Below are 26872 nucleotides of genomic sequence, written 5' to 3' on the forward strand. Positions count from 1 at the left end.
TAAAATTTGAATAACACATCAAAACTTCTTTTTTAATCAATAAGTAATTAAGAAAGAAGCAGTAACCATAATTCAACGTTTACATATTTTAAATGCGAAAAATAACGTAAGTGCTCTTCATGTATTTCGGAATAATGTATTCCTGAAACATTCAGAAGATGATATATTAAGAACAAAAACAACGTACCGGGTACATCGCAAACTCGCCAATAACGTAACTTACTAAAAAAGTAATAGAAAACTTTTGTTGTCTAATTTTTTCATACAAATATATTGCACTTGATAAAGTTGAAAAAACTAGAGCTTTGTCACAGACGTGACGAATACCCCCACATGCCGCATTGACACATAATATTGTGCATGTCGTCTTCACAAAAAAACAGCGGACACCATGCTCAATTTTTAAAACGCACTAAGTGACCCTTTGACCTAGTTTTTGACCCAGAAAGGCCCATGTTCAAACTTGGCATTAAGATCATCTTCATAAAACTTCTGACCAAGTTTGGTGAAGATCGGATGTAAACTACTTGAATTAGAGAGCTGACACCATGCTAAATGTTAAAAACGCACTAAGTGACCCCGTGACCTAGTTTTAGGCCCGGAATGGCCCATGTTCAAACTTGTCCTAGAGATCATTTAGATAAAACTTTTGACCAAGTTTGGTGAGGATTAGATGAAAACAACTTGAACTAGAGGGCGGACAACATGGTGAGGTTTAAAATGCACTTAGATACCCCGTGACCTGGTTTTTGACCCAGCATGACCCATATTCAAACTTGAACTAGACATCATCTAGATACAACTTCTGACCAAGTTTGGTGAATATTGGATGAAAACTACTTGAATAAGAGAGCAGACAACATTGTGATGTTTAAAACACCCTAAGTGACCCCGTGACTTTGTTTTTGACCCGGCATGACCCATATTTAAACTTGCCCTATACATTATCAAGATACAACTTCTGACCAATTTTGGTGAAGATTGGATAAAAACTACTTGAATTAGAGAGCGGACAACATGGTGAGGTTTAAAACACACTAAGTGACCCCGTGACCTTGTTTTTGACGCGGCATGGCCAATGTTCGAACTTGACCTACACATCATCTAGTTACAACTTCTGACAAAGTGTGGTGAAGATCCGATTTAAACTACTTGAAATAGAGAGCGGACACCATGCTCAATGTGTAAAACGTACTAAAAATAGAGAGCGGACACCATGCTCAATGTGTAAGACGTACTAAGTGACCCCGTGACCTAGTTTTTGACCCGGCAAGGCCCATGTTTGCACTTGGCCTTAAGATCATCTAGATACAACTTCTGACTTAGTTTGGTGAAGATCGAATGAAAACTACTTGAATTAGAGAGCGGACAACATGCTGAATGTTTAAAACACACTAAGTGACCCCGTGACCTAGTTTTTGACCCGGCAAGGCCCATGTTCGAACTTCGCCTAGACATCATGTAGATACAACTTCTGACCAAGTTTGGTGAATATCGGATGAAAACTACTTGAATTAGAGAGCGGACACTTAATACGGACCGACAGACAGACAGACCAACCGACCGACAAGTTCACTCCTATATACCCCCCTTAACTTTGTTTGTGGGGGTATAATAACAACAAACACATAAATATACATCTTACTAGCAGTTTCATGCATCAGTCTGCTAAACCGTAATATATATATATATATGTCTTAATACTCACACACACATATATATATATATATATATATATATATATATATATATATATATATATATATATATATATATATATATATATATAGATATAGTTATAATAGTTATATATAGTATATATTATAAATAGAAATGGCGCGACAGAGGCCGACACATATCCCCACGCCGCATGTTTGACCCAGGGGCGCCCCAGGGTTAGTTATGGGGCCATGCAAAGTTGAGATTGACCGTATAGTCATAAGAGAAGTTCAGTATCAATTAAAAGTGATATTGTGTAGAAATGAAGAAATTATAGTAAAAGGCATGTTTGGATGGGCGTGGCCTATGTGGGCGGGGTGCCCCAGGGTTGGTAATTGGGCCATACATAGTTGAGATTGACCGTATTGTCATAAGAGAGGTTCAGTATCAATTTGAAGTAAATCAGTGTAGAAATGAAGAAATTATAGTAAAAGGCAATTTTGGGTGGGCATGGCCTATGTGGGCAGGGCGCCCCAGGGCTGGTAATGGGGCCATGCATAGTTGAGATTGACTGTATTGTCATAAAAGAGGTTCAGTATAAATTTGAAGTGAATCGGTGTAGAAATGAAGAAATTATAGGTAAAGGCAATTTTGGATGGGCGTGGCCTATGTGGGCGGGGCGCCCCAGGGTTGGTTATGGGGCCATGCATAGTTGAGATTAACGGTATTGTCATAAGATAGGTTCAGTATCAATTTCAAGTGAATCAGTGTAAAAATGAAGAAATGATAGTAAAAGGCAATTTTGGGTGGGCGTGGCCTATGTGGGCGAGGCACCCCAGGGTTGGTAATGGGGCAATGCATAGCTAAGATTGACCGTATTGTCATAAGAAAGGTTCAGTATCAATTTGAAGTGTATCGGTGTAGAAATGAAGAAATTAAAGTAAAACTGCAATTTTGGGTGGGCGTGGCCTATGTGGGCGGGGCGACCCAGGGTTGGTTATGGGGCCATGCATAGTTGAGATTGACCGTATTGTCATAAGAGAAGTTCGGTATCAGTTTGAAGACAATCGGTGTAGAAATGAAGAAATTATAGTAAAATAACCTTAAAAAAATTGTTAAAAATCTCTGACCCGGCCCCACCCCAACCCCCATAACTTTTGACCCAGGGGTCAGATCACAATTCCAAATAGTGCAGGGTGCCACATATGCTCATAGCTACCATGTGTGTAAGTATCATGGTTCTAGTGCTAATAGTGTTGGAGGAGATAGTGGCCAGAACGGACAGACAGACAGACAGACGGACGGCGGAGATAACCACAATATCCCCACGCTTTTCAAAAAGTGTGGGGATAACTAATGCAAGCCTGACTGCAAATGTAGTAAATGTAAACCCTACAAGCACAGTACTTTTAAACATTTGGTCCCTCATAGGTACAAAACTGCTGAAGCCAACAAATAGACAATACACTGATTGTGAATAATAAGTTTTATCAATGAAAATTAATAAAAGATATACTCATAAAAGGCAAACAGCTTTAAACTGGTTAACGGCTATGTTTCTTAAGTTAAAGTTGAACACTTTGATCTGACTCATTAAGGCATGTTTTAAAAAAATGATTCAATATTAGTACAGCCATAAAAAGGTTAAATAAACATAAAACCAGAGAGTTAATTAACATTAGAAGATTAACAGGGTAAGTCATTTTGAATTATTTGGAGACACATATAGAATTCACAATAAACTTGGACAAAATAACAAACCCATTGTGAAAATACAGAAGAAAAATTGTTTTTAATAAAAAACCTAATGTGCATATAAATATGTCCATTATTTGGATCACCTACATAATTGTGTAATTTATTTCATGCATAAAACAACATAAAAACAACATTTTCTCATTTCGGTTATTTTATGATTCAATGAAAGTGTCCAGGTGGTCAGGATGAGGTGAGACTGTCCATCATTGAACTGGCCTGTTTTAATTCTGAAACCCAACAATCAAAATAACAAATGCAAAGACAAATACCAAGCAACAAATAACTGGTATAATATAACTAGCAGTTATAACAAATCTGAAATACAAACATAAGTTCATAGACATGGCATTGAACAGGAGTGGTTAAATAACCAAGATACTAAACAAACCCCTGAAATACTATATACCGGTAGTGAATATTCAGTACAATAAAGTGAAGTATTAAACACAATTATTATTAATTTACGAAGTACTTAATGAAATTTTCATTGATTTTGAGCGTTATAGAGGCTTTAAGACAGTTTTCTTTACTATCTATGTTGCAATAACATGCCTACCATTGAGGAAGACTCTGAACTTATCAGCAGATGCTGTAAAGGAGACGGGCTCAACTTTCTCCGACTTAGTTGACTTCACGTTCATCTTTAACTGCACACATGGCTCATTTATATCCTGTGGAAAATATGTGTCGCGTTCTGAGAAAACTGGGCATAATGCATGTGCGTAAAGTGTCATCCCAGATTAGCCTGTGCAGTCCGTATAGGCTGCTCAGGTACGACACTTTCCGCTTTTATATTTTTCGTTTAAAGGAAGTCTCTTTTTACAAAAAATCTAGTTCAAGCGGAAAGTGTCGTCCCTGATTAGCCTGTGCGGACTGCACAGGCTAATCTGGGATGACACTTTACGCACATGCATTAAGCCCAGTTTTCAAGGCTCATATACTGGTATACATGTTTGTGTCAGAAACATGGCCAGTAATGGACCCATATATTATCCTACAATTTGAAGATTTTTGTTTCATTCAAAGATAATTATAGACAAGAAGATTGCTCTTAAAAAAGAAATGTAACTTACAAAGCGTATCAAGAAAGTTTAAACTTCATATTTCAGAATCTAATCACTGAAATGCGCATGTTTAACCCATTCATGTCTAGCGTCCTGAAAAAAGGACAATGCAAACAGCGTAGACCCAGATGAGACGCCTCATGATGCGGCGTCTCATCTGGGTCTGCGCTGTTTGCTTAAAGGAATTTCAGTAAGTAATATTCTAAATATAGAAATAACAAGGGCTGTTTGTAAAACATGCATGCCCCCCCATATGGGCTCTAAGTTGTAGTGACAGCCATTTTGTAAATATGTTTTTTGTCACTGTGACCTTGACCTTTGACCTAGTGACCTGAAAATCAATAGGGGTCATCTGCGAGTCATGATCAATGTACCTATGAAGTTTCATGATCCTAGCCATAAGCTTTCCTGAGTTGTCATCAGGAAACCATTTTACTATTTCGGGTCACTGTGACCTTGACCTTTTACCTAGTGACCTGAAAATCAATAGGGGTCATCTGCCAGTCATGATCAATGTACCTATCAAGTTTCATGATCCTAGGCATAAGCGTTCTTGAGTTATCATCCGGAAACCATTTTACTATTTCGGGTCACCGTGACCTTTGACCTAGTGACCTGAAAATCATTAGGGGTCATCTGCTAGTCATGATCAATCTACCTATCAAGTTTCATGATCCTAGGCATAAGGGTTCTTGAATTATCATCTGGAAACCATTTTACTATTTCAGGTCACCGTGACCTTGACCTTTGACCTAGTGACCTGAAAATCAAAAGGGGTCATCTGCTAGTCATGATCAATCTACCTATGAAGTTTAATGATCCTAGGCATAAGCGTTCTTGAATTATCATCCGGAAACCATTTTACTATTTTGGGTCAGAGTGACCTTGACCTTTGACCTAGTGACCTCAAAATCAATAGGGGTCATCTGTGAGTCATGATCAATGTACCTATGAAGTTTCATGATCCTAGGCCTAAGCGTTCTTGAGTTATCGTCTGACAACCACCTGGTGGACGGACCGACAGACCGACCGACAGACCGACCGACCGACATTAGCAAAGCAATATACCCCCTCTTCTTCGAAGGGAGGCATAAATATACTAGACATCCCTAATTTTGGAAATAAATTGATCCAATTTAGAAGGATGGGAGAGTCCACTAGGCATAAATGGGTTAATCATGAATCTCTTTGATATGCAACTTTATTTATAGACGGTATGAATAAAAGAAAGCGATTTGTAGCCTCAGCATGCTCATCAATGTCTTTGAAAATATCTCATCAATTTCTCTACTTTACTTATTTTCAATTTAATAATGTATTAAGAATGCAAAAAACAGACTTAGTCATAAACTTTTTATGAATAGTTAATTCAAAAAAGTACAATATAAAAGTGTTATTTTTCAATATTATGTATCTTGCCAAACTTTCACTTCCTTACGTATAACTGCATCAACCGATTAATGCAACCAAACTTACGTATAACTGCATCAACCGATTAATGCAACCAGACTAATACTTATGATCAATTATTGAGATATTTCACTTATTGTTCACATATTCCACTTATAAGCAGAGCTTTATTTATCAAGGCTGTGAGGTAAATTATAGCTTAGCAAGGTAACTTTGGCGAGTAATTAAGGTAATATGTTTGGATTTTTAGGACTGATTGGTGGCAATAAAAGCAGCTTGGTGCTATCTTTATCTAACAGGTTTAGATTTAAAATTACAAGATTCAGTTGGTACCTTGAGGAGACTGGAGCTGATGATATAGTCCACCCGCCACTCTACACTCTCCAACTGAGTCACTGTAATGCATGCTTTCATGCTTTAACTTGATGATAATTGCAGATAACGCTGTCCAGAGACAGCATGATCAAATATTCTTCAGCAAAGATTTTTATTAACCCTTTGCATGCTGGGAAATTTGTCGTCTGCTAAAATGTTGTCTGCTAAATTTCTAAAATTAGCATTTTCTTCGTTTTATTTCAAAGAATACTATCAGAATAGCAAACAGTTTGGATCCTGATGAGACGCCACTTTCTGTGGCGTCTCATCTGGATCCAAACTGTTTGCACAGGCCTTCAAAATTCGGTTCCCGCACTGAAAGAGTTAATAGTGTTTATTTTCTAATACTCATCTGATAAAATGATCACAAAGACTCATATGAAAATGAACATCTGTTGTAGTTACATGTATATTGTATTTGTAAGCTTATAGCAGGAAATGTGTAAATTCAAACAAGAAATGTGACCTGGGCAAGAAACTCGATTAAAAACTTTGTACCAATTTAATAAGTTTAAATTGATTTACTTTCATAACAAGGTCTGTATACACGCTACCGCAACACAAAATTACACAACAACATCCAAACTTAAGTTATTGGGCCCAAACTATTGTTCTCTTTTTAGTAATATAAACAATGAACTTGATCTAACTTGCAAATGCAACCCACTGTGACCCTAGTTTGGCATGTATGCTACCTATAAAAAAAACTACAGCACAATAACTTTGCACAAACTTAAATTATTGAGCAGAATCTCTTTCTTTTTTAATCAAAATTGACCTTTCTAACATTGGCCCCAAATCAAATCCTCCATTAGATCTTCATGAATCCAACCTACACACAACATCTTAGCACAATATCTCCATCCAAACTGAATTTATTAACCACAAACTTTTAATTAACTTTAAGAAACAGTGACCTTGACCTTGATCCAAATGGTCCCAAATGAAACCCAATAATAGGTCTACATGTAAGCTAGAGAAAACAATTGATGCGTGCAAGCATTTACCTGAATTAATTAACTATGAAAGGGGCTTAAAACTGCTTAGTTGCATGAAAGAGTTATGGGACTTGGTCTGTGACATTACATGACGACACATGTATGAATTTGAAATGTTTAAATTTAATATCTGCATTTGTTACTGTGGAATAACCTTATTGCACGCAAACCTTAACCTACATATCATCTTGTGCTTAAACCTTAACAGGATTTAAATAATTAAAAAAGGGGGCCTTATCTTGCTAACAAGCTAATAAGGGTTTTAGGTCTTGATCAGTGAAATTTAATAAGGGCCCTGGAAAAATATGTAAAGTGTTCCAACAATATACCGTATGTAGAAAATAGAGGGATATGAAGAACAGTAGTTGCAAACAAACGTTATACATAATTGTTCAAGTATAAAAAGGGGCATAGTTCTGCAAAATTGCAGGTCAGAGTAGGGTGCAGGTCATTGACCTCACCCAATGACCTCTTACACATTTGTGAAGTTTCAATAATTTATATTGAATATCTGAAGTTCATTGTAGAAACAGTGATAAGAAGATGTTGAACATTTACCTAAAACAATTTTCTAAGTACAAAAAGGGCAAACGTTTTGATAAATTGAAGGTACAAGTTTTGAAACTTGGTAATTGCCCTATCATAATGACCCTGATCACATGTGTTATAAGTTTCAATTGCCTACTTGTTGTAGAAACAGATATGTTGCATGTTTACCTTAGCAACCTGTTTAAGTAAAAAAAGGGGCCTACATCTGCTGAATTAGATGTTACAGTTATGGAACTTGGTAAAAGACCAAATGCAATGACTTCGAACACATGTATGAAATTTCAGTGGAATACCAATGGAAAAAAATATGGAGATGTTCAACATTTACCTTAAAAAATTACAAAACGGGTCATAATGACACTTTTGCAGGTCAGAGTTATGGAACTTGTCCAGTGTCCTAACACAATGAACCTTCGTATGTAAAGTTTTCATACAATACCTGTAGTAGAAACAGGGACCTGGATATGTTGCACATTTACCTTGAACACTTTAATAAGTGCTAATAGGGGCACACATCTATCTGCTGAAATGCAAGGCATGGGGATGGAACCAAATCAATTATCTCACACAAAGACCCTGAGCACATGTTTGAAATTTCAATTAATAACGGAGCTCAAAATATAAAAATAAGCATCTAAAATACAACACTTACATTTTAAGCTATCCTTTTTGAACTGATCTTGAAGCTTATGGAGACTGTCACCGTATGACTTTCCAAGTGATGTTGTGTGCTCTGAACAAAATCTTTAAAAGTTAATTAAGGAATTTTCATGGTAAAGACAGTTTTAAGAAATGTAGGCAACTTGAAATCACTGAAATACACAAATTACCAAACAACAGCAAACTAATTGTAACCAAATATGTTCAATCAATATCCTTAAAACATAATTTTTATCTTTCATGGCAAGCAACAAGGTAATTCAATATTATAAACTAGAAATGGTGCGGCACATGCCGACGCGTATCCCCACGCTAAATGTTTGACCCAGGGGCTCCCAGGGCTGGTAATTCAATTTGAAGTAAATCAGTGTAGAAATGAAGAAGTTAATGTAAAATAATAACCTAAAAAACAAGAGCACCGCCTTGCGTGTGCAGACCGCTCATCTATTTTTCTTTTTAAAGGTGAAGGGAACTATCACAATACTTCAATCAAAAAAGATGGATGGGTGGAGTGGAGAGGGGTGTATAGTGTGTGGGTGTGGTCATTTATTACATTATCTTCCAAAAATAAGAAATAAAAATGCAAAAACAAAAATAAAATATAGGGGGGGGGGGGAGGTTCTTGGGTTTGATAGTTGCACGGTCTTTCAAAAATAAAATAATAAAAATAAATATTTTTGTTTTTTAACCATGTTTCCAAAACAAGAGGGCCATGGCGGCCCTGTATCGCTCCATTGTTTTTTATGCGAAAAAAGTGTGCAATGCGCATGGGTTGAAATGTACTCAAGCATGTGACTTTCTCTTTCTATCCCTCATCCCACTGGGCGCTTAAAGTTGGAAGGTTGAGCATTTTTTATATATGGAAAACGTTACTACAGTGTTAAATAAACAGACTAAAAAGTCCGGGAATTGATGCACAGGTTCTTTGCTTATAACGTAGGTACATTTATCTCTCCAAAAGATATTGTCGTTCTTTCTATATCACATATTTTTGGATGCTGAAGATCAAATCTACGCATGTTCTACAAGATAAATGAAAGTTTCTTCATTCAATCATGAATCTTTTTCCAAAATTCCAAAAAGTGTTTGTAGGTTTCAAAGTTTCTGTTACTTATATAGTTCATGACATATGCAAAATACCTAATGTCGTAGATCACCTGAACTTTACTTCATTCTTGAGGCATTAGTGAGTGTAGCAGGATTGTTAAAGTGGTGAAGAAATTGTTTATTGTAAAAAGAAGATATTTGCCTGAGGAAACATAAAGTTACGAGTTTTTCAGGTTCATGAGGTGCCGAAAGGCAGTAGGAATGATAACTTTGTAGAGGTTGTTTGTTAAACAAAGTAAATGTTTATGAGACAAAAAATTTAATTATAATTCATCAAGATTTTGCGATCATGGCAACACTACTTGCATATGGCGTGAGGTTTAAAGAGATATCATGACAAACAATTAGCTTGACCTAACTTTCCTTTACTTTTTCCATCTGACATTGGTTAGCTGTCATGTTTGTTTTTGAAAAATACTAGGATTGCCATATATTGAAATAAGGTATCTGACCTATTCTCTGATAGGTTGCAAGTAATAGACTTAGCAGCAGTCATGTTTCAAACAAGGGGATTGTTCACGCAAAGTGTGATGGAAAGACAGACAGATGGACAGACAGTCTGATCACTATATGCCCCCTTTTCTTCGAAAGGGGGCATAAAAATGTCAACAGGAATAGTGTGTTGAAACTTTGTCATGTTGTTTAGTTGATTGAAAGGGATAACCTCAGATGGTGTCATTCAGGTAATTTAATTTGTTTTTGAAGTTTATTCATCATTTTCCTTAATTTTTCACCAAAGACGTCTGATTAGGAATGCGCAATGATCAGCTGCAGAGAACTGCGGTTGTCTTTATGAAGGGATATATTTATGAACTCCCAGAGCCATCATGGCACAAATTATCAAAGGCTCTGGGAGGCTCTTTTTTGACATCACTATACATATCTTCCAGAGGCTGGAGAAGTAATTAGGCATTGAATATCAAATAAGAAATGATCCACCTACCAAACACTGGTCCCACCCTTATTAAAATGAAGACGGAAAATTTGTAAAAAACGTCATTAAAAATTATGAAAAGTTAAAGTTCATTCAATCTACATTTAGTTCCATGCCTATCAGCTTTGTAAAACACTATCCACTGCACCACAGTTATTGGTGGTTGTAAGGGGATTAAATTGGGATTATGGAATAACCATAATATTGAATAAGATATAAATTCAGAAATTAGCCATGTGATTGTTTACTGTTACATTGTTTTGTAAGGATAAATAAATGTTTTGAGCAGCTAACTGCAGAAGCCTCTACAGCACAGTGGTAAGTGCAGTAAACTTGAGAGGCTTAGAAAATTTCAGGTATGGATTCAAATACTGTTCTCAACATATTTTTAATTGTATATTCCTATGATAAAATGTTAAAGATAAATAAATGTTTCGAACAACACTCTACAGAAGCCTCATTAGCTCAGTTGGTAGAGCACCGGTCTGTAGAAGCTTCACTGCTCAGTTGGTAGAGCACACACATTCACTTACAAGAACTGTCACACAGGCACAGTCACACAGGCATGGTGAAAACAGGCACAGTCACACAGGCATGGTCAAACAACCACGGTCACACAGGCACAGTCACACAGGCATATTCAAACAACCACGGTTGCACAGACATGGTCAAACAGGTATGGTCACACAGGCACAATCACACAACCACGGTCACACAGGCACAATCACAAACCAGGGTCCCACAGGCACGGTCATAGGCACGGTCCCACAACCACGGTCGAACAGTCACTGTCGCACAGGCACAGTCACACAACCACGTTCAAACAACAATGGCCACACAGGCACAGTCCCACAACCACGGTTACAAAGGCACTGTCACACAGGCACAGCCACACAAACACGGTCACACAGGCACAGTCACACAACCATGGTCACACATGCATGGTCCCACAACCACGGTCGCACAGTCACGGTCACACAACCACAGTCACACTCACATAGGCATGGTCACACAACCACCATCACACATGCGCGGTCACGGTCTCTCAGGCTTGGTCAGTCAGGCATGGTAACACAGGCACGGTCACACAGGCAAGGTCACACAACGATGGTCACACAGCCACAGTCCCACAACCACTGTCACACAGTCACGGTTACAAAACCATGGTCACACAACCAGGGTCACTCAGGCACAGTCCCACAACCACGGTTGCACAGGCACAGTCACACAACCACCGTCAAACAAACATGGCCACACAGGCACAGTCCAACAACCACAGTCACAAAGGCACTGTCACACAGGCACAGCCACACAAACACAGTCACACAGGCACAGTCACACAACCATGGTCACACAGGCACGGTCCCATAACCACTGTCGCACAGTCACGGTCACACAACCACAGCCACACTCACATAGGCATGGTCACACAACCACGGTCACACATGCACGGTCACGGTCACTCAGGCTTAGTCAGGCATGGTGTAACACAGGCACAGCCACACAGGCATGGTCACACAACCAGGGTCACTCAGGCACGGTCACACAACCAGGGTCACTCAGGCACCGTCACACAGGCACAGTCACACAACCACAGCCTCACAGGCATGGTCACACAACCATGATCACTCAGGCACAGTCACTCAGGCATGGTCACACAACCACAGTCACAGTCCCACAACAACGGTCGCACAGTCACTGTCGCACAGGCACAGTCACACAACCACGGTCGCACAGTCACTGCCACACAACACACAGGCATGGTCAAACAACCACGGTTGCACAGGTATGGTCAAACAGGTATGGTCACACAACCAGGGTCACACAACCACGGTCACTCAGGCTTGGTCAGTCAGGCATGGTACAGCCACACAACCATGGTCACACAACCACTGTAACACAGTCACGGTTACACAAAAATGGTCACTCAGGCATGGTCACACAACCAGTCACACAACAACGGTCACACAGTCACACAACCACAGTCACACAGGCACTCAAACAGAACTGTCAAACAGGCATGGTCACACAACCTGTCAATAATGATAATAATTAAAAAAAACAATAATAAAAACAACAGTTTATAACAAAGTGTGAAATGTGTACAGAATAATTCATAGTCATCAAAAACATTTTCCATATTACCATCATTTTTGTACAAAAAAAGAATTAAGTGCTTTCTGACAAAAATTTTACATAAAATTCAGCCAAACTGGTATCTCACAGAAAAAAACCACATATCCGCTTTTTTAAAGTCAACATAAAATTGGCAAACAAGTTTTAATTTATAACACATAAAAAGCTGAAGAACATTTAAAGATGATAACAAGCTTAATATCTGTACATATTCTGTTTTCAAGTCTCCACTCTTTACTCTGTACTTCATGAAATATGCATGAGTGACACATTAGATCAAGGCAGTTAATTCTATATTTTTGAAAGATGACACATAATAGGTAGATTAAATTAGCTTAAATTTCAATTTTTAATTAATGTTGTCCAGGGCTTTTTTTCCTTCTGTGAGAATGGCCGTTTTTCACAATTTTGGGAAATTTGCAACTCAAAATTTTCACAATATCAAGAAGTTTGCGACTCAATTTTTCACATTTTCAAGAAAGTTTGGGACTTGTTTTTTCACAAAAACAAGCCAGGAAAAAAAACAGGAAAAAAAGCCTTTTTTTTGTAACCTCAACTACTAGCCAGAAAGTAGCCAATAGAAGCCGCTAGCTATTAGATTGCCAGAATAATTTTTGTATCCAAAAAAAAAAAAAAAAAAAAAAGCCACAACCAATACTTTAATATTAATCTTGAAAACACAAAAAGCTTATAGTATAGTAGCCAGAACATTTTCTTTGTCAATAGAATGGCACTTGTGAGCCAGAAGGTAGCCACAATTTAAGAATGACATCATATTGTGTATGATGTCATGACATCACCGATTATGTCATCAGACAAAAATTCAAAATGGCTGAAGAATCTGACAAACAAAAAGAAGTTACTGGGGAAGAGTTAAAGTCATTGTAAGTAAGTAAGTTGTGGGGATAAATACAGTTTCAATTGGTGCATAATAATGAAAAAGCATGGTTTTGGAAATAAAAACCTGCACTATTGAAATATTAAATTTGATTGTTCATACCCCAAAAAGGACTCAATAACTTTTACAATCAAAATATTTTGGGAAATGAACATATGAGCCACAATCCGCTTGGTCTACTTCTAAGATTGTTCTAATTGTTTGGGCTCTCTCAATATATAGATCACTTAATTGAGCAAATTAATCAATATTTTGAAAATGTTTAAATGTTGATCTCTGTACAAGAATGTTATTCTTTAATAAAATGTGTTAAATTATTACAAGGGCACTGCCTTGCAGTTGCAGACCGCTCATCTATTTTCTTTTTAAAGGTGAAGGGACTCTCAATTTAAATCACAAAGGAGGGAGAGGTGGAGTGAAGAGGGGTGTATAGTGTGGGGGTGTGGACATTTATTACATTATCTTCCCCAAAAAAAATTCGGGGGGGGGGGGGGAGGAGGGGGGGGGATTGTTGGGTGCGATGGTTGGACGGTATTTCAAAAATAAAATAAATAAAAATAAATATTTGTGTTCCGTTTCACAACAAATAATTTTGAGGGGGGGGGGGGGGTGGGGTGGGGTGGGGTGGGGGGTATAGTGTGAGGGTGTGGTGGTCATTTGTGAGATGATCTTAAAAAAAATAAATAGGGGGGGGTGGACGCGGGGGATGGTTTGGGTGGAGTCTATTGTGGTATGTCAGGTAAGAGTAGTTTTGTCAAAGTATCAATCAAATCTAATCATAAATAAAGAAGTTATGGCAATTTTAGCAAAATTTAATAATTTTACCTTGAGAGTCAAGGTCATTCAAAGGTCAAGGTAAAATTCAACTTGCCAGGTACGGTAACCTCATGATAGCATGAAAGTATTTGAAGTCTGAAAGCAATAGCCTTGACACTTTAGAAGTGGATCGAAACACAAAATTTAACCATATATTCAAAGTTACTTAGTCAAAAAAGGGCCATAACTCCGTAAAAATGACAACCAGAGTTATGCAACTTGTCCTTTTACTGTCCCCTTATGATAGTTTGTGAGTGTTCCAAGTATGAAAGCAATATCTATGATACTTCAGGGGTAAAGTTGACCAAAACACAAAACTTAACCAAATTTTCAATTTTCTAAGTATTAAGGGACCATTATTCTGTCCAAATGCCAGTCAGAGTTTCATAACTTTGCCTGCACAGTCCCCTTATGATAGTTAATAAGTGTTGCAAGTATGAAAGCAATAGCTTTGATACTGAAGGAATAAAGTGGATCTAAACACAAAACTTAACCAAATTTTCAATTTTCTAAGTACAAAAAGGGCACATAATTCTGTCAAAATGCCAGTCAGAGTTACATAACTTTGCCTGCACAGTCCCCTTATGATACTAGTAGTTAGTAAGTGTTGCAAGTATGAAAGCAATAGCTTTGATACTTAAGGAATAACATGGACCTAAACACAAAACTTAACCAAAATTTTCAATTTTCTTAGAATAAAAAGGGCACATAATTATGTCAAAATGCACGCCAGAGTTATCTCACTTTGCCTGCCCAGTCCCCTCATGATAGTAAGTAAGTGTACCAAGTTTGAATGCAATAGCATTGATACTTTCTGAGAAAAGTGGACCTAAACGCAAGACTTAACCGGACGCCAACGCCGACGCCAAGGTGATGACAAAAGCTCTTTTTTTTTTCAAAAAATAGATGAGCTAAAAATGAGAGAAAATCTTTTACCCGAACCCATCCCAACCCCCATAACAGCTGACCCAGGAGTAAGATCAAAATTCCAAATAGTGCACTGTCCAACATATGCGCATAGCTACCGTGTGTGTAATATTCAAGGTTCTTGTGCTAGGAGATAGTGGCAAGGACAGACAGACGGCGGAGATAACCACATAATAGATTTCAAAATCTAAACAAGGACCCTAAGTTCAATGTCAAGGTCACAGGGTAATTTTTTTTTAAGCGCATGGGAAAGTCATGTCCAGATACACATGCGTACCAAATAAATATATGAAAGCAATATCTGAAGAGACACAGACGTTATGAGCTTTTTTGAATCGCTGTCCCAGATTTCGAAACCTGAACGCAGACCCCATGTTAAAAAATTTCATGCCTATGGAAAGGTGTTGTCCAGATACACATGCGTACCAAATATGAAAGCAATATCTGCAGGGACACAGTAGTTATGAGCCTTTTTTTTCGAATCACGGTCGCAGATTTCGAAACCTTAACACTGACCTCAAGGTCAAGGTCCCAGGGTTAAAAAAATGTATGCACATGGAAAGGTGTTGTCTAGATACAAATGCATACCAAATATGAAAGCAATATCTGAAGGGACAGAGTAGTTATGAGCCTTTTTCGAATCCCAGTCGCAGGAAAATCTCTGTCCCGGCCCCACCCCAACCCCCATAACTTTTGACCCAGGGGTCAGATCAAAATTCCGTCTCTGTCACTGCCGCACATATGCTCATAGCTACCATGTGTGTAAGTTTCAAAGCTCTAGTGCTTATAGTGTAGGAGGAAATAGTGGCCAGGATGGACAGACAGACAGATGGACGGACGGCGGAGATGACCACATAATCCCCACTTTTTCTCCGAAAAGCGTGGGGATAATGACCTTCACCACACACACATATCATTTGCACGTCTACAATAACAAGACATGGATCATCATACTAAATTTATGAAAGAATCCCATGACCCAAGTGGCATAAGGAGCCCCAAGTTCTGCAGTACCTTTTGGAAGGCCTAGCTGCAGCAGCTCATTGGAGAGAGAATCCTCATCCACACCATACTTGGAGGCACTTGCTATGATGAAGTTGAGAGCAGCTATGCAGGCTTTCACATCACCTTCCTCTGAAAGCGATTACATGGATTGACATATACATAAATGTTGGTAACCTTAGTATTCTTTGAAACAAACATTTATTAAGTTAGCACTTTACGCAACTGTTACAAGTATAGCTTGCATTTTTGTTCACAAATACCCCACAATGAAAAATTGGACCATGAAACCTAGCCAATTTTAGAGCAGTGACAATTTTTTAAACAAAATTTGTAGAGAGCCATAATACAATGTTACAAACCAACTATATATAAAACTATTGGGCAAAATAGTTTCAAGGGAAATTATTTTGATTTTAAAGCCTATGTAAACTGTTTTGACCCAAAGGTAATTACCCGTATGATATATGCAGAGGGCAAATAAGAAATATAATACAGATAAACATTACATTTTCAGAAATGCAAACTTTTGCTAATAATGCCAAAAGTAACACATTAACCAATAATGTAAGAGAAATTCTAAAGTGATAAAGGAAAATTACATTGTAATTTTTAACAAAGTGATAAAAATCACACATGCACAACTTCATGTCATGATGAACAATCTACTCAAGTTTGAATGTTGTACCTAGAAAAGTGTAGGGGGAGTTTTCTGGAAAAATTCATGCGAAGAACATACAGATACATGTACAAGAAAAAGATTCCACAGTGATTCCAATATAACAACTTGTCTTTGTTTCAGGGGAATATAATGACAATAAATGACAATAAAACTTTTTTTATCATACTACTGTAATGATAAAGATTGCAATAAATGTAAAAAATGTACATTTGTAATTTTAAAGTAAGAAAAGTCGGTATAATAGATACAAAATGTTCAAATAATAAAACATACCAAATTTTGCATCAGCAGTGATCTTGTATACCTTATTATACTACAAAAGAGCAACAAATCAAAAGATAAATGATCAGAAAACTCCATATTTTTTACTATAATGCATACATTTTAATACAACAAGCACATTCATTGAATTAAAATCCCCCTCCAAACGAATTTGGTTTTATGGATGGGTGCAAATCACTTAATGTATGGTGGAAACCTAACAAAACATGAAGTTTTATTTTGAAATCTTCTTTCGTATCTGACATAGGAGTCCTGAAAAGTGACATCATAGTTCATACAAAAAAAAACACAAAGGGCAACAACTCTTATATAAGAAGGTATAGGGTTATGGTTCTTGTTCCTGGCACTTCTGCTCATTAATATCTCTACACCCAAGAAATTTTATCATGGAATCTTGTATCATTTCTAAGATATAGCCCTGAAAAGTTATGTCATACAAAAAATGTGAAGGGCAATAACTACTATTTAAGAATGTGTAGGGTTATGGTTCTTGTTCATCGCACTTCTCCTCGTTGATATCTATAGATGCATGAAGTTTCATGTTGATATTTTACATAGTTTCTAAGATAAAGCCCTGAAAATTTTGTGACAGATGGATGGACAACGCCAATCCTATATCCTTCCAACTTTGGCAGATTTTAATTAATAAATAGAGTATTTTACATAAATTTAATTCAAATGATTACTTTCAGTCACGTGGAGATTGTTGACAGGAATTCCATCACAGCACCAGGGCTATTTCTACTTTAGCCCATTGGGTTGACAATGGTAAAATATAAATCAAAATGCTACCCTTCTTTAAATTCTAACATTTATTAAAAGTTGTGCAATTGATCCAAGAATTTAAATGGGGTATTATCAAACACACTCACATCTATGTCCTGTCCTAAATGGGGCATTATCAAACACACTCACATCTATGTCCTGTCCTAACAGCATGGGGCATTATCAAACACACTCACATCTATGTCCTGTCCTAACAGCATCTTGATCACCTGTACACACAGCAGCTTCATCTTTACAGACGTCTGCAATATGCCAATGTTCATTGATATATTCCACTAAGACAATGTCTATGTTCCAAAAAGCTAAATAAAACATCATGAAAGTATTAAACTATTGTTGACAATAGCTTATAGAATAAACATCAAATAATTTTGCTATTACATATTTTGCAACACACTTTAAATAAATGATAATAAAAAATATTTAGAAGATGTTAATGTCTCTGTCACAATACCAAGTGTGTGTATATAACTATATTCTATTAAAAATAAAAAACTCTTACAATCTTGGACAGTGTACTTATTTCTGCCAAAACCCAGTCTGGGCAGTCAAGATCCCCACAAAACCTGAAACGCTGAGCAAAGTATAGATCAATGAGTTTTATTCTTAACAGTAAACAAAGCAAAAAATGAGAAATCTTTATAATATTAACAACTATAAGACAACAAGAGTCTCGCATAATTGACCCCCCAAAAAACAGGTTTTGAACACGTGACCCCAATTTCAATAGGGGTCATCTACTGTCCAAGGCCAATGCGCACGTGAAGTATTAAGCCTTTAGGACAATTCATCGTTGAGTTATTGATTGGATACAATAATCACAATTATTGTGACAGTGACTTAACCTTTGACCTAGTGACCCCGATGTCAATAGTGTTCTGACATCTACTGTCAAAGGCCAATGCACATGGGAAGTATCAAGCCAATCGGTTGATTCGTTGACCAGTTATTGATCAGAAACAATTTGTCCACTTATTGTGACAGTGACTATGACCTTTGACCTACTGACCCCAATTTCAATAGGGGGCATTTACTGTCCAAGTCCAATGCACATGGGAAGTATCAAGCCAAACGGTCAGTTTGTTGACAAGTTATTGATCGGAAATAATGTTTATACTTATTGTGTCAGTGACCTTGACCTTTTACCTAGTGACCCCAATTTCAAAAGGGGTCATCTACTGACCAAGGCCAATGCACATGTGAAGTATCAAGCCAATCGGTCAATTTGTTGACAAGTTATTGATCTGAAACCATGTTCATACTTATTGTAACAGTGACCTTGATCTTGAACCTAGTGAACCCAATTTCAATAGGGGTCATCTACTGTCCAAGGCCAATGCACATGTGAAGTATCAAGCCAATTGATTAATTTGTTGATTAGTTATTGATTGGAAACGATTTTTTCACCCTTATTGTTACAGTGACCTTGACCTTTGTCCTAGTAACCCCATTTCAATAGGGGTCATCTACTGTCCAAGGCAAATGCACATATTAAGTATCAAGCCAATCGGTCAATTTGTTGACGAGTTATTGATTGGAAACGAACTTGTCTACCGACAGACAGACGGACATCCAGCACAACAATATAGCCTTCTTCAAAAGGGGGCATAATAAATATATATTACACATGTATAACATATTACAAATTTGCATCATCATGAGATAATAAACATATATTATAACATATAACACATTTGAAACATCATAAAAAAAGTAATTGGCTAAATAATTTATGCTCAATGTTCAGCAAATTTGGATTAGTTCGGGCTTTGTTAACTTAAAATAATTCTTTTATATTTTTTTTACTCAGCACACAGTTATTATATACTATTCAGTTAGTAACTTATTTATCCCTTATTCTTATAGTAGCGGCCCTCCTCATAGTATTGTGACTTTAACGAAACACTCCAAGAAGTGCTGGAAAGTAATGTTTTTTCAATTTTAGAAGTTGTAATTCATTTAATGGTTATCCATGACTATTATGATAAGTAGGTGATATTTATATAAGGGTGATGCTATGATTTTTTATTAACGTAAAATAGTAGCTTTACCAAATGTTTTCAGAGCTCCAGATAAGGATTTGTGATATTAGTAACGGTACTGCCACTGACAGAAAGAAAAGGAGTAACGCTGAAAATCAATAAGTATCTATACTACCATATCCAAACATACAGGTAGTACTGTACTACCCGTGTTCTTTATATTGAAATGTATATAACTGACTTTACAGAAACATTTGCAGCCATTATGTTAAATATATTTAGCTTCTTAAACAGTTACTTTATTAGGTTTTCCATTCTGCATTATTATACAAATAAAGCTTCACATTAAAATGCAAGAAAACTCAAGCCAACTAGTAAGCTAAGTAAATGAACACTAATGTCACTGTCTCATTTCAAAAGAATCGTTGCTTTAGCATTTAACTGTCAAAGTTGCAAAGAAGCCACCGATGCAATCAAATTGTTTAATATCGGGGCGACAATGTCTTTTTCTGGGTTGACATATTGAATATCAGGATAGTTAGACGACCGTATGTAGCCATTATATGACAACAAAGTGTTTTTTTTAAACCGAAAGTTAGCCGGCCTTCCCTTGCGAGCATAAATATTGTTTTTGACAGTGTTAACAAGTTACTGGAAATCACGCGACATAATAGACAATAATATCTGAACCCAGTCTACAACTTTTAGGTAATTTAAATAAATAAAAAGCGCCGTTAGGTTAGAGACCAACAAATCACGCCCTGCTGAGGCAGACGTATCGGTACGGCCAGATTGTTTTCGTAAATGCGTAAAAGGGATATTCAAGTCGTAATTGTACGTCTAGTTTATAAAAATAAATGTGTAAACCTTCATGAAAAAGCTGTATTTATGTCTGTACGGCCCTTATCTGGAGCTCTGTGTTTTAATGCTGCTTATTTTTTTAATTAAATTTAAAAACAAATATGTTAAGAACAACATGAGTAAGAGTTTTGTTTTCAGGGTTTCTTTTCCACGTTTTGGGAAGATAGCCCATGGCTTTGGAATTGGGAATTTTATCGGCATTTTCATGAAATTGGGAAAATAAATTCATTAGCCTTTTAATTCCAAACGAAAAGTCCACTGATTAGGGAAATACTAAATTTGAAATAAGTCTTTATAATCATTCAAATTAAAAGAACAAAATCATATAATACTTTGTTAGATGTAATTGAAATAAAATTGAAATAAATTAGACACTTATTTAAAATTAAAAAAAAAAAATAATATTTTTTTTTGGAAATTGGGAATTTTTTGCCACATTTTGGGAAAAAAGTATACTTTTTGGGATTGAGAACATAGCCGAATTTCGGCAGCCAAAAAAACCCCTGGTTTTTCCATTAAGATGCTATTTTTGGAACAAGCACATGAGTAACAAATCTTAGTAGCCTATCAAAAGGACCGATATTAGGAGAAACAATGTATGATACATGAAACAGATTACAACAGGGAGCTAAATCTAGCCAGTATTTTTTTTAAAAATGCAGATTTAAATGCAGTTTTTGTTGTTATGTCCAAGAATACACATTTACATATGGATTGACATATAATACATACATATCTTTGTATTTGTTTACTTCCAAAATACGTATTTATTGATTAAGAGAGCCGATACTACGGATAGGCATGGTACTGGTAGTTCGATACATGTATTACAAAACCTGTATGCTCATAAGGATTTACAAATACATTGACAAAAAGTACATACTATTTGTATTTAATGCATATTAACTATTACTTCAATATATTTTGTTTAAATTAATATACATTGGATTATACATTATAGTGTTTTTCCCAGGCCATTTTAGCGTGGCGAAAAGCCACGCCGCCCTCCCGGATCGCCACGCTGCCCTTTTCAAAGGCAAATTTCGCCACGCGCCCTTTTTTTTAAAGGCAAATTTCAAAGGCAAATTTCGCCACGCCACGCGCCCTTATCGATAACATCTTTATTGCCTTACGATCTAACTTGGTCCGCAAAATCAGCTTCCTTGATTGTCTGTGACGCTCAGACTGTGCTTGATTTACTCGAGAGACGTCAACGTGTAATAGACTATATTAATTGAGCAGATTTAATCTATAACAGTGCTCGATTTATAGGTAGGTCTTACTGACTGCTCCAAAGCTGTGAATTAGTCATGGGTGAATAACCCCGTGTCAGTATCAATCGATAATGCCGGAGGCTTTGTCATACCAAGCGCACTTTTCGCTCGGCAATGTGTACTCCATCCATTCTATACATAGATGGTGACGTCACTACGTTATTGTCAGTAAGACTGGTGTGACACAATGTACTCCATCACGATAAAATCATTACTTCGGAGACTTTTGATGAAAAACTTGATGTTATTCTCTTGGCAATTGTGTATTGCATGCATTATTCAGTTATATCAAAACATAAATTTATACGCATAATTACATTTAAATTCACAAACAAATTTATTCTTTATCGTTTTCGTTCTTAAGATTAATAGATCTAATTATTGAAATAATTACTGAGACGTATACTAATTTAACAAAATGCGAATCGCGTATACGATTTAACGTTCAGGGGTTTTTCAGCACTGTCTGCGCCTCCGGACAACGGAGGCACTCCCAAAGCTAACGGACCCGATCCCAAACCGAAATTATAAAAAAAAATCCCAATTTCCAAAAAAAAAAAATTTTTTTTTTTTTTTTTTTTTTTAAGAATGAAGTGTCTTATAACTTGTGTGACTAACCAGTGTTTGTTTTGGTCAAAAATATTTGCTATAAGGTTTTGACTGTTCAATTCTTATCACAGAGTGTAACTGTAACTGAAAAACAAAACTGCAGCAATTGAATTAAGGTAGTGCACCTCTAATGATTTCCCGCGATTTCTTCGAAGGTTGAAGAGCCTACTATTAGGTGCCGTAGCCTAGTGGTTAAGGCGATAGACTATAAATATTTTGGGATATTCCCGCGCAGGTTCGAATCCGGCTGACGACGTATACTTTTTTGCGACGCGTTTTATTTATTTTCTAACGTAATTTGATTTAATATGGCATATAAGCTATATTTATTGTTAAATATGTTGCAATTTTTATGCACATTTTTCAATTATTAAAATTAAAACAACGTTATGGCGAAATTGGGTGATTTACTGTTGAAAATACGAACCATGCATGTTGCATTTTTATTTTTATTTAAAAAAGTAAACGGTAAATCTGTCTAGTTCTTGGTATTTATGCTGTATATAGTGTTTCTATAAAAACTAAGTTTAAAATATGACTTAAATGATACTATTTTGAATTTTATGACACTTTGTTTTTAACCGACCCAATTTTTACTTGGCTGAAATCACTTACATTTCATGGTGCTCTTCCATAGATAAAAATTTGTAAAAAATAAATGTCTGTAAAAGAATACTTATTTCATCTTGTTTAAACTTTAAACACCTTTACAGCATCTGTACACACCAACTGCATGCCCATATTTGGAAATTTGAATGAATTATGGAACTTTTATATACCCCAGGGGTGAAAATAAACTGGACAAAAGCCGAGCGTGGGGGTGGTTTTGAAAAAATCGGTATATTTTTTTAAAAAGCATGGAAAGCCTACCTACAAATTTGCATGTAGTTCAGTGAAATGATGCTGCTTAAGAAAATAATTAATTAGATTATATTTGGATATGTGCCCATTAGAGGTGCACTACCTTAACGTTGAACATGCCCAATATTGCGTCTGTTTACATGAAGAAGACAAAATAACCAAATAAAAACAAATTTATTTGTTAAACCACTGAATTATTTAAGCATGATTAATTCACAATTTTTTCCCAAATGAGCCGTTTCATCGAAGCAAAAATTCCCAAAATGACCAATTTTGTCGATAAAAAATTCCCAATTTGGTCAGACTCCTTTTCCCAAAATAGGCAGAAAAACCCCTGACGTTGCTATGCGCACCTGTCGCTTACATCATTTGACATTTTATCAACATGGCGGACTATACAGAATTAAATTGTGACTCGGTTAAAATAGCAAATAACATCGTAAACGATCGAATTAACGATGGAGATTATACATTAAAAAGGAATTAATGAAATGTCTGTGAAAATCAACGATGCATAAAAATGTTTTAGATAGCAACAACATTGTTTATTCAATTATAATTACTCGGTGGATGTATGTCATGGAAACGAGTTTTTGCATATTGTTAGCGATCAATTTACTCGCAATGTTATTTTAAACGTCTGTCGAGATTATTGTTAGAAAATGGGATAAGACAAACATGGTTTCATTTATATGTTAGTGGATCTGGGTATAATCAGATTCATATGCATATATTGCTTTATTATGTTTGTCGTGCTGTACAGTTTATTGAAACAGCATATAACCTAAATTTACATTGCAAGGTAAATATATTAATATAAATCACTAGTATGTTAAATATTGAATAAAAAAAAAAAAAAAAAAAGTTAAATACATCTATTGCCATTAAATGTGCTTGTTTATACAGGGCTTCCGCTGTCGTTCGCCAAATTCGCCGTTGGCGAAAGTTTCGCAAATTCGGCGAATAAAATTCTCGGTTGGCGAAAATGCTCGGCGAAACGTTTTTAAAATTCGGCGAATAAAATTATCGGTTGGCGAAAATGCTCGGCGAAACGTTTTTTGCCTGTCAAGTACCATCCCAGATAGTAAACTCTTTAGCCGTCGACTGTGCGTCAAAACATCATCGTGTTATTAACCAGAAAATTTGATACGCAGTCTGCTGCAACACCGGTCAGAACCGGTCATCGAAACAAAGCAAACTTGCTGGTGCATTGTGTACTGGCAGTGACGTCACCATCTATGTATAGAACGCTTGCTGTTGTGAAAACAAAAGGTGTTATCGTACATCTTATCGGCTAAGATAAACAATAAACACTGATTAAAGACTGCTACCGATTCCAATCAATTTGAGTAATAGCAGTTAGCGAATTATCAACTAAGTCACACAATGAACGCAAGTAAAGAAATTGATAATTGATTTTAATTTCGAGTAGTTTGTTAATTGTTTGCAATGTTTGTTAAAGATCATAGTCTTAATGTGTTGCAATTGTGAATGACGACAGGTATATGGGAATATAAGCCTAAACATTGTCAGAATTGCGTTTTCCACTATGGCAACCTTAGGCAATAAGCGTCCTTTGGACGCTGACGAATGTATTGAATCGGTCTCAAAAAAAATCAAATCTGACAATAGATCGTTCAAAGATATTTGGCTTTCGGAATTCATGTGGTTAGATTAAAACGCAAAATCAAAAACGATGTTTTGCAAAATATGCATACAGTTTCAGAAATCAAATTCATTCACACCTGGGTGTAGTATGTTGAAAAAAGACAACATTTCAAAACACAAAAAATCAAAAGGTAATAAAAAAGAATGACAATCATTAATATTAAAATGTATATACATGAATATTGTTTATATTATTAATAATATATTAAAAATAACAATAATAATGTATGTTCATAATAAATATATATTGACACTTTTCAAAATGAGCTTTTTGTTTTGAAATTTAGCATATTTGATTTTGTTTATTTCAGATCACAAAGAGGCCTCACAAGCGTCTATAGTCTGAAAACATCTATGACAAATGCGCAGGCTGCAGCAATATCCAAAAGTGAAGCGGCTGTGTGTCGGCTATGACTTATGTGTACTTTGCTGCACAACTGTGTTTTTTTGTTATGCACACATGATGATTATAGTAATAAACATATTAAAGCTTCTTTGTTTAGTTTCTTCTTTAACACTACTGTAGCCTATACAACAGGCGGTTCCGAATGCTTTGCTAATACTTTGGCTACAGTTTCTAAAATTTGGCTACACAAAAATCCAGTTGGCTAAAATGTTGGCTACAGAAATTTTTGGGCCAGGGGAAGCCCTGTTATATGTTATTTTGTCCACATCTGCTTCTGATGCGATTACATGTTTCCCCGTAATTCAGGTATTCAGGAAACGTTTTTGCCCTTTTTTGCCTAAACGGCGCGCTAAAATGCCCTTTTTGAAAGTAATGCGCCATGCCCCTTTGCCCTCCTGGGAAAAACACTAACATTAGCATTAGACTATATAGTTTTCTCCTATGTTTACAAATTATCCGAAATCCATGTCCGAAATATATCCTTGTTTTGTAAAATGCACTATCATGTACCATTTTATGACTCTCACGTGAAAAAATAATATGAAAAATTCCACAACATATATCATTTGTTCAGGTAAAACTTTAACGCTAAAATTGGATAAACAAATCATTAAATGCCAAATTAACATACAGTTACCACCTACCATGTTTTAACCCAAAGTTCAATAACTAAATGAACGGCAAATCATATGACCGGGTTACAGAATTAAAAGTCATGACTCAACTCGTGCTGCTCCATGCCTTCGATATGTGTTTCTTAATTACTGAAGTTAATAGAATTTCTTACAAACACAATAGATCAAATGCAAAAATCAACGCAACGTCTTTCGAGTTCGGGAACCAATCTGATGCTTCAATAGTTCTTAAACGAACTTATACATTTATTCGTTCCGTTTTATCCACCCAGCGAATTCTAAGAACTTGAGCTAATACGATTAGTTCGTTCAAAGGGAAAATAACATTATCTGGCTCTATCGTTATTTACTCTTAAGGTCTTTAAAACAAATCTAAACAAATTCTAAGTGTTTCATACAAAAATGAAAATATTTTCACGTATGCGTTTCCTCTATGTTAAGTACATTTGTTACTCATTTATTTCCTTGAACCTTACTGTTTTCTGGCGTGCGACCAAAGCGTACAGAGTGTGCCGTAGCTCACCATTTAAGTG

At 36.2% G+C, this 26872-nt stretch overlaps 1 protein-coding gene across 2 annotated transcripts; it reads right to left on the reverse strand.

Annotated features, from left to right (window-relative positions):
- Nucleotides 1-18: 18 nt before the first annotated feature.
- LOC127871758 (COMM domain-containing protein 4-like) lies at nt 19-26436 on the reverse strand. Of its 2 annotated transcripts, none has more exons than XM_052414938.1 (9): nt 26349-26436; nt 18546-18617; nt 18220-18285; nt 17249-17288; nt 16306-16425; nt 8466-8546; nt 6225-6286; nt 3974-4088; nt 19-3644 (listed from the first exon to the last, which is right to left on the reverse strand). In XM_052414938.1, exons 1-9 carry the CDS (start codon nt 26349-26351, stop codon nt 3598-3600), a joined length of 606 nt encoding a protein of 201 aa, XP_052270898.1. In that variant the 5' UTR covers nt 26352-26436; the 3' UTR covers nt 19-3597. The 2 variants fall into 2 exon arrangements, with proteins under 2 accessions (XP_052270898.1, XP_052270890.1); XM_052414930.1 differs by lacking the exon at nt 26349-26436 and adding an exon at nt 20324-20362.
- Nucleotides 26437-26872: the final 436 nt, after the last annotated feature.

This window comes from Dreissena polymorpha, chromosome 1, assembly GCF_020536995.1.
Source record: "Dreissena polymorpha isolate Duluth1 chromosome 1, UMN_Dpol_1.0, whole genome shotgun sequence".
Taxonomy (NCBI): domain Eukaryota; kingdom Metazoa; phylum Mollusca; class Bivalvia; order Myida; family Dreissenidae; genus Dreissena; species Dreissena polymorpha.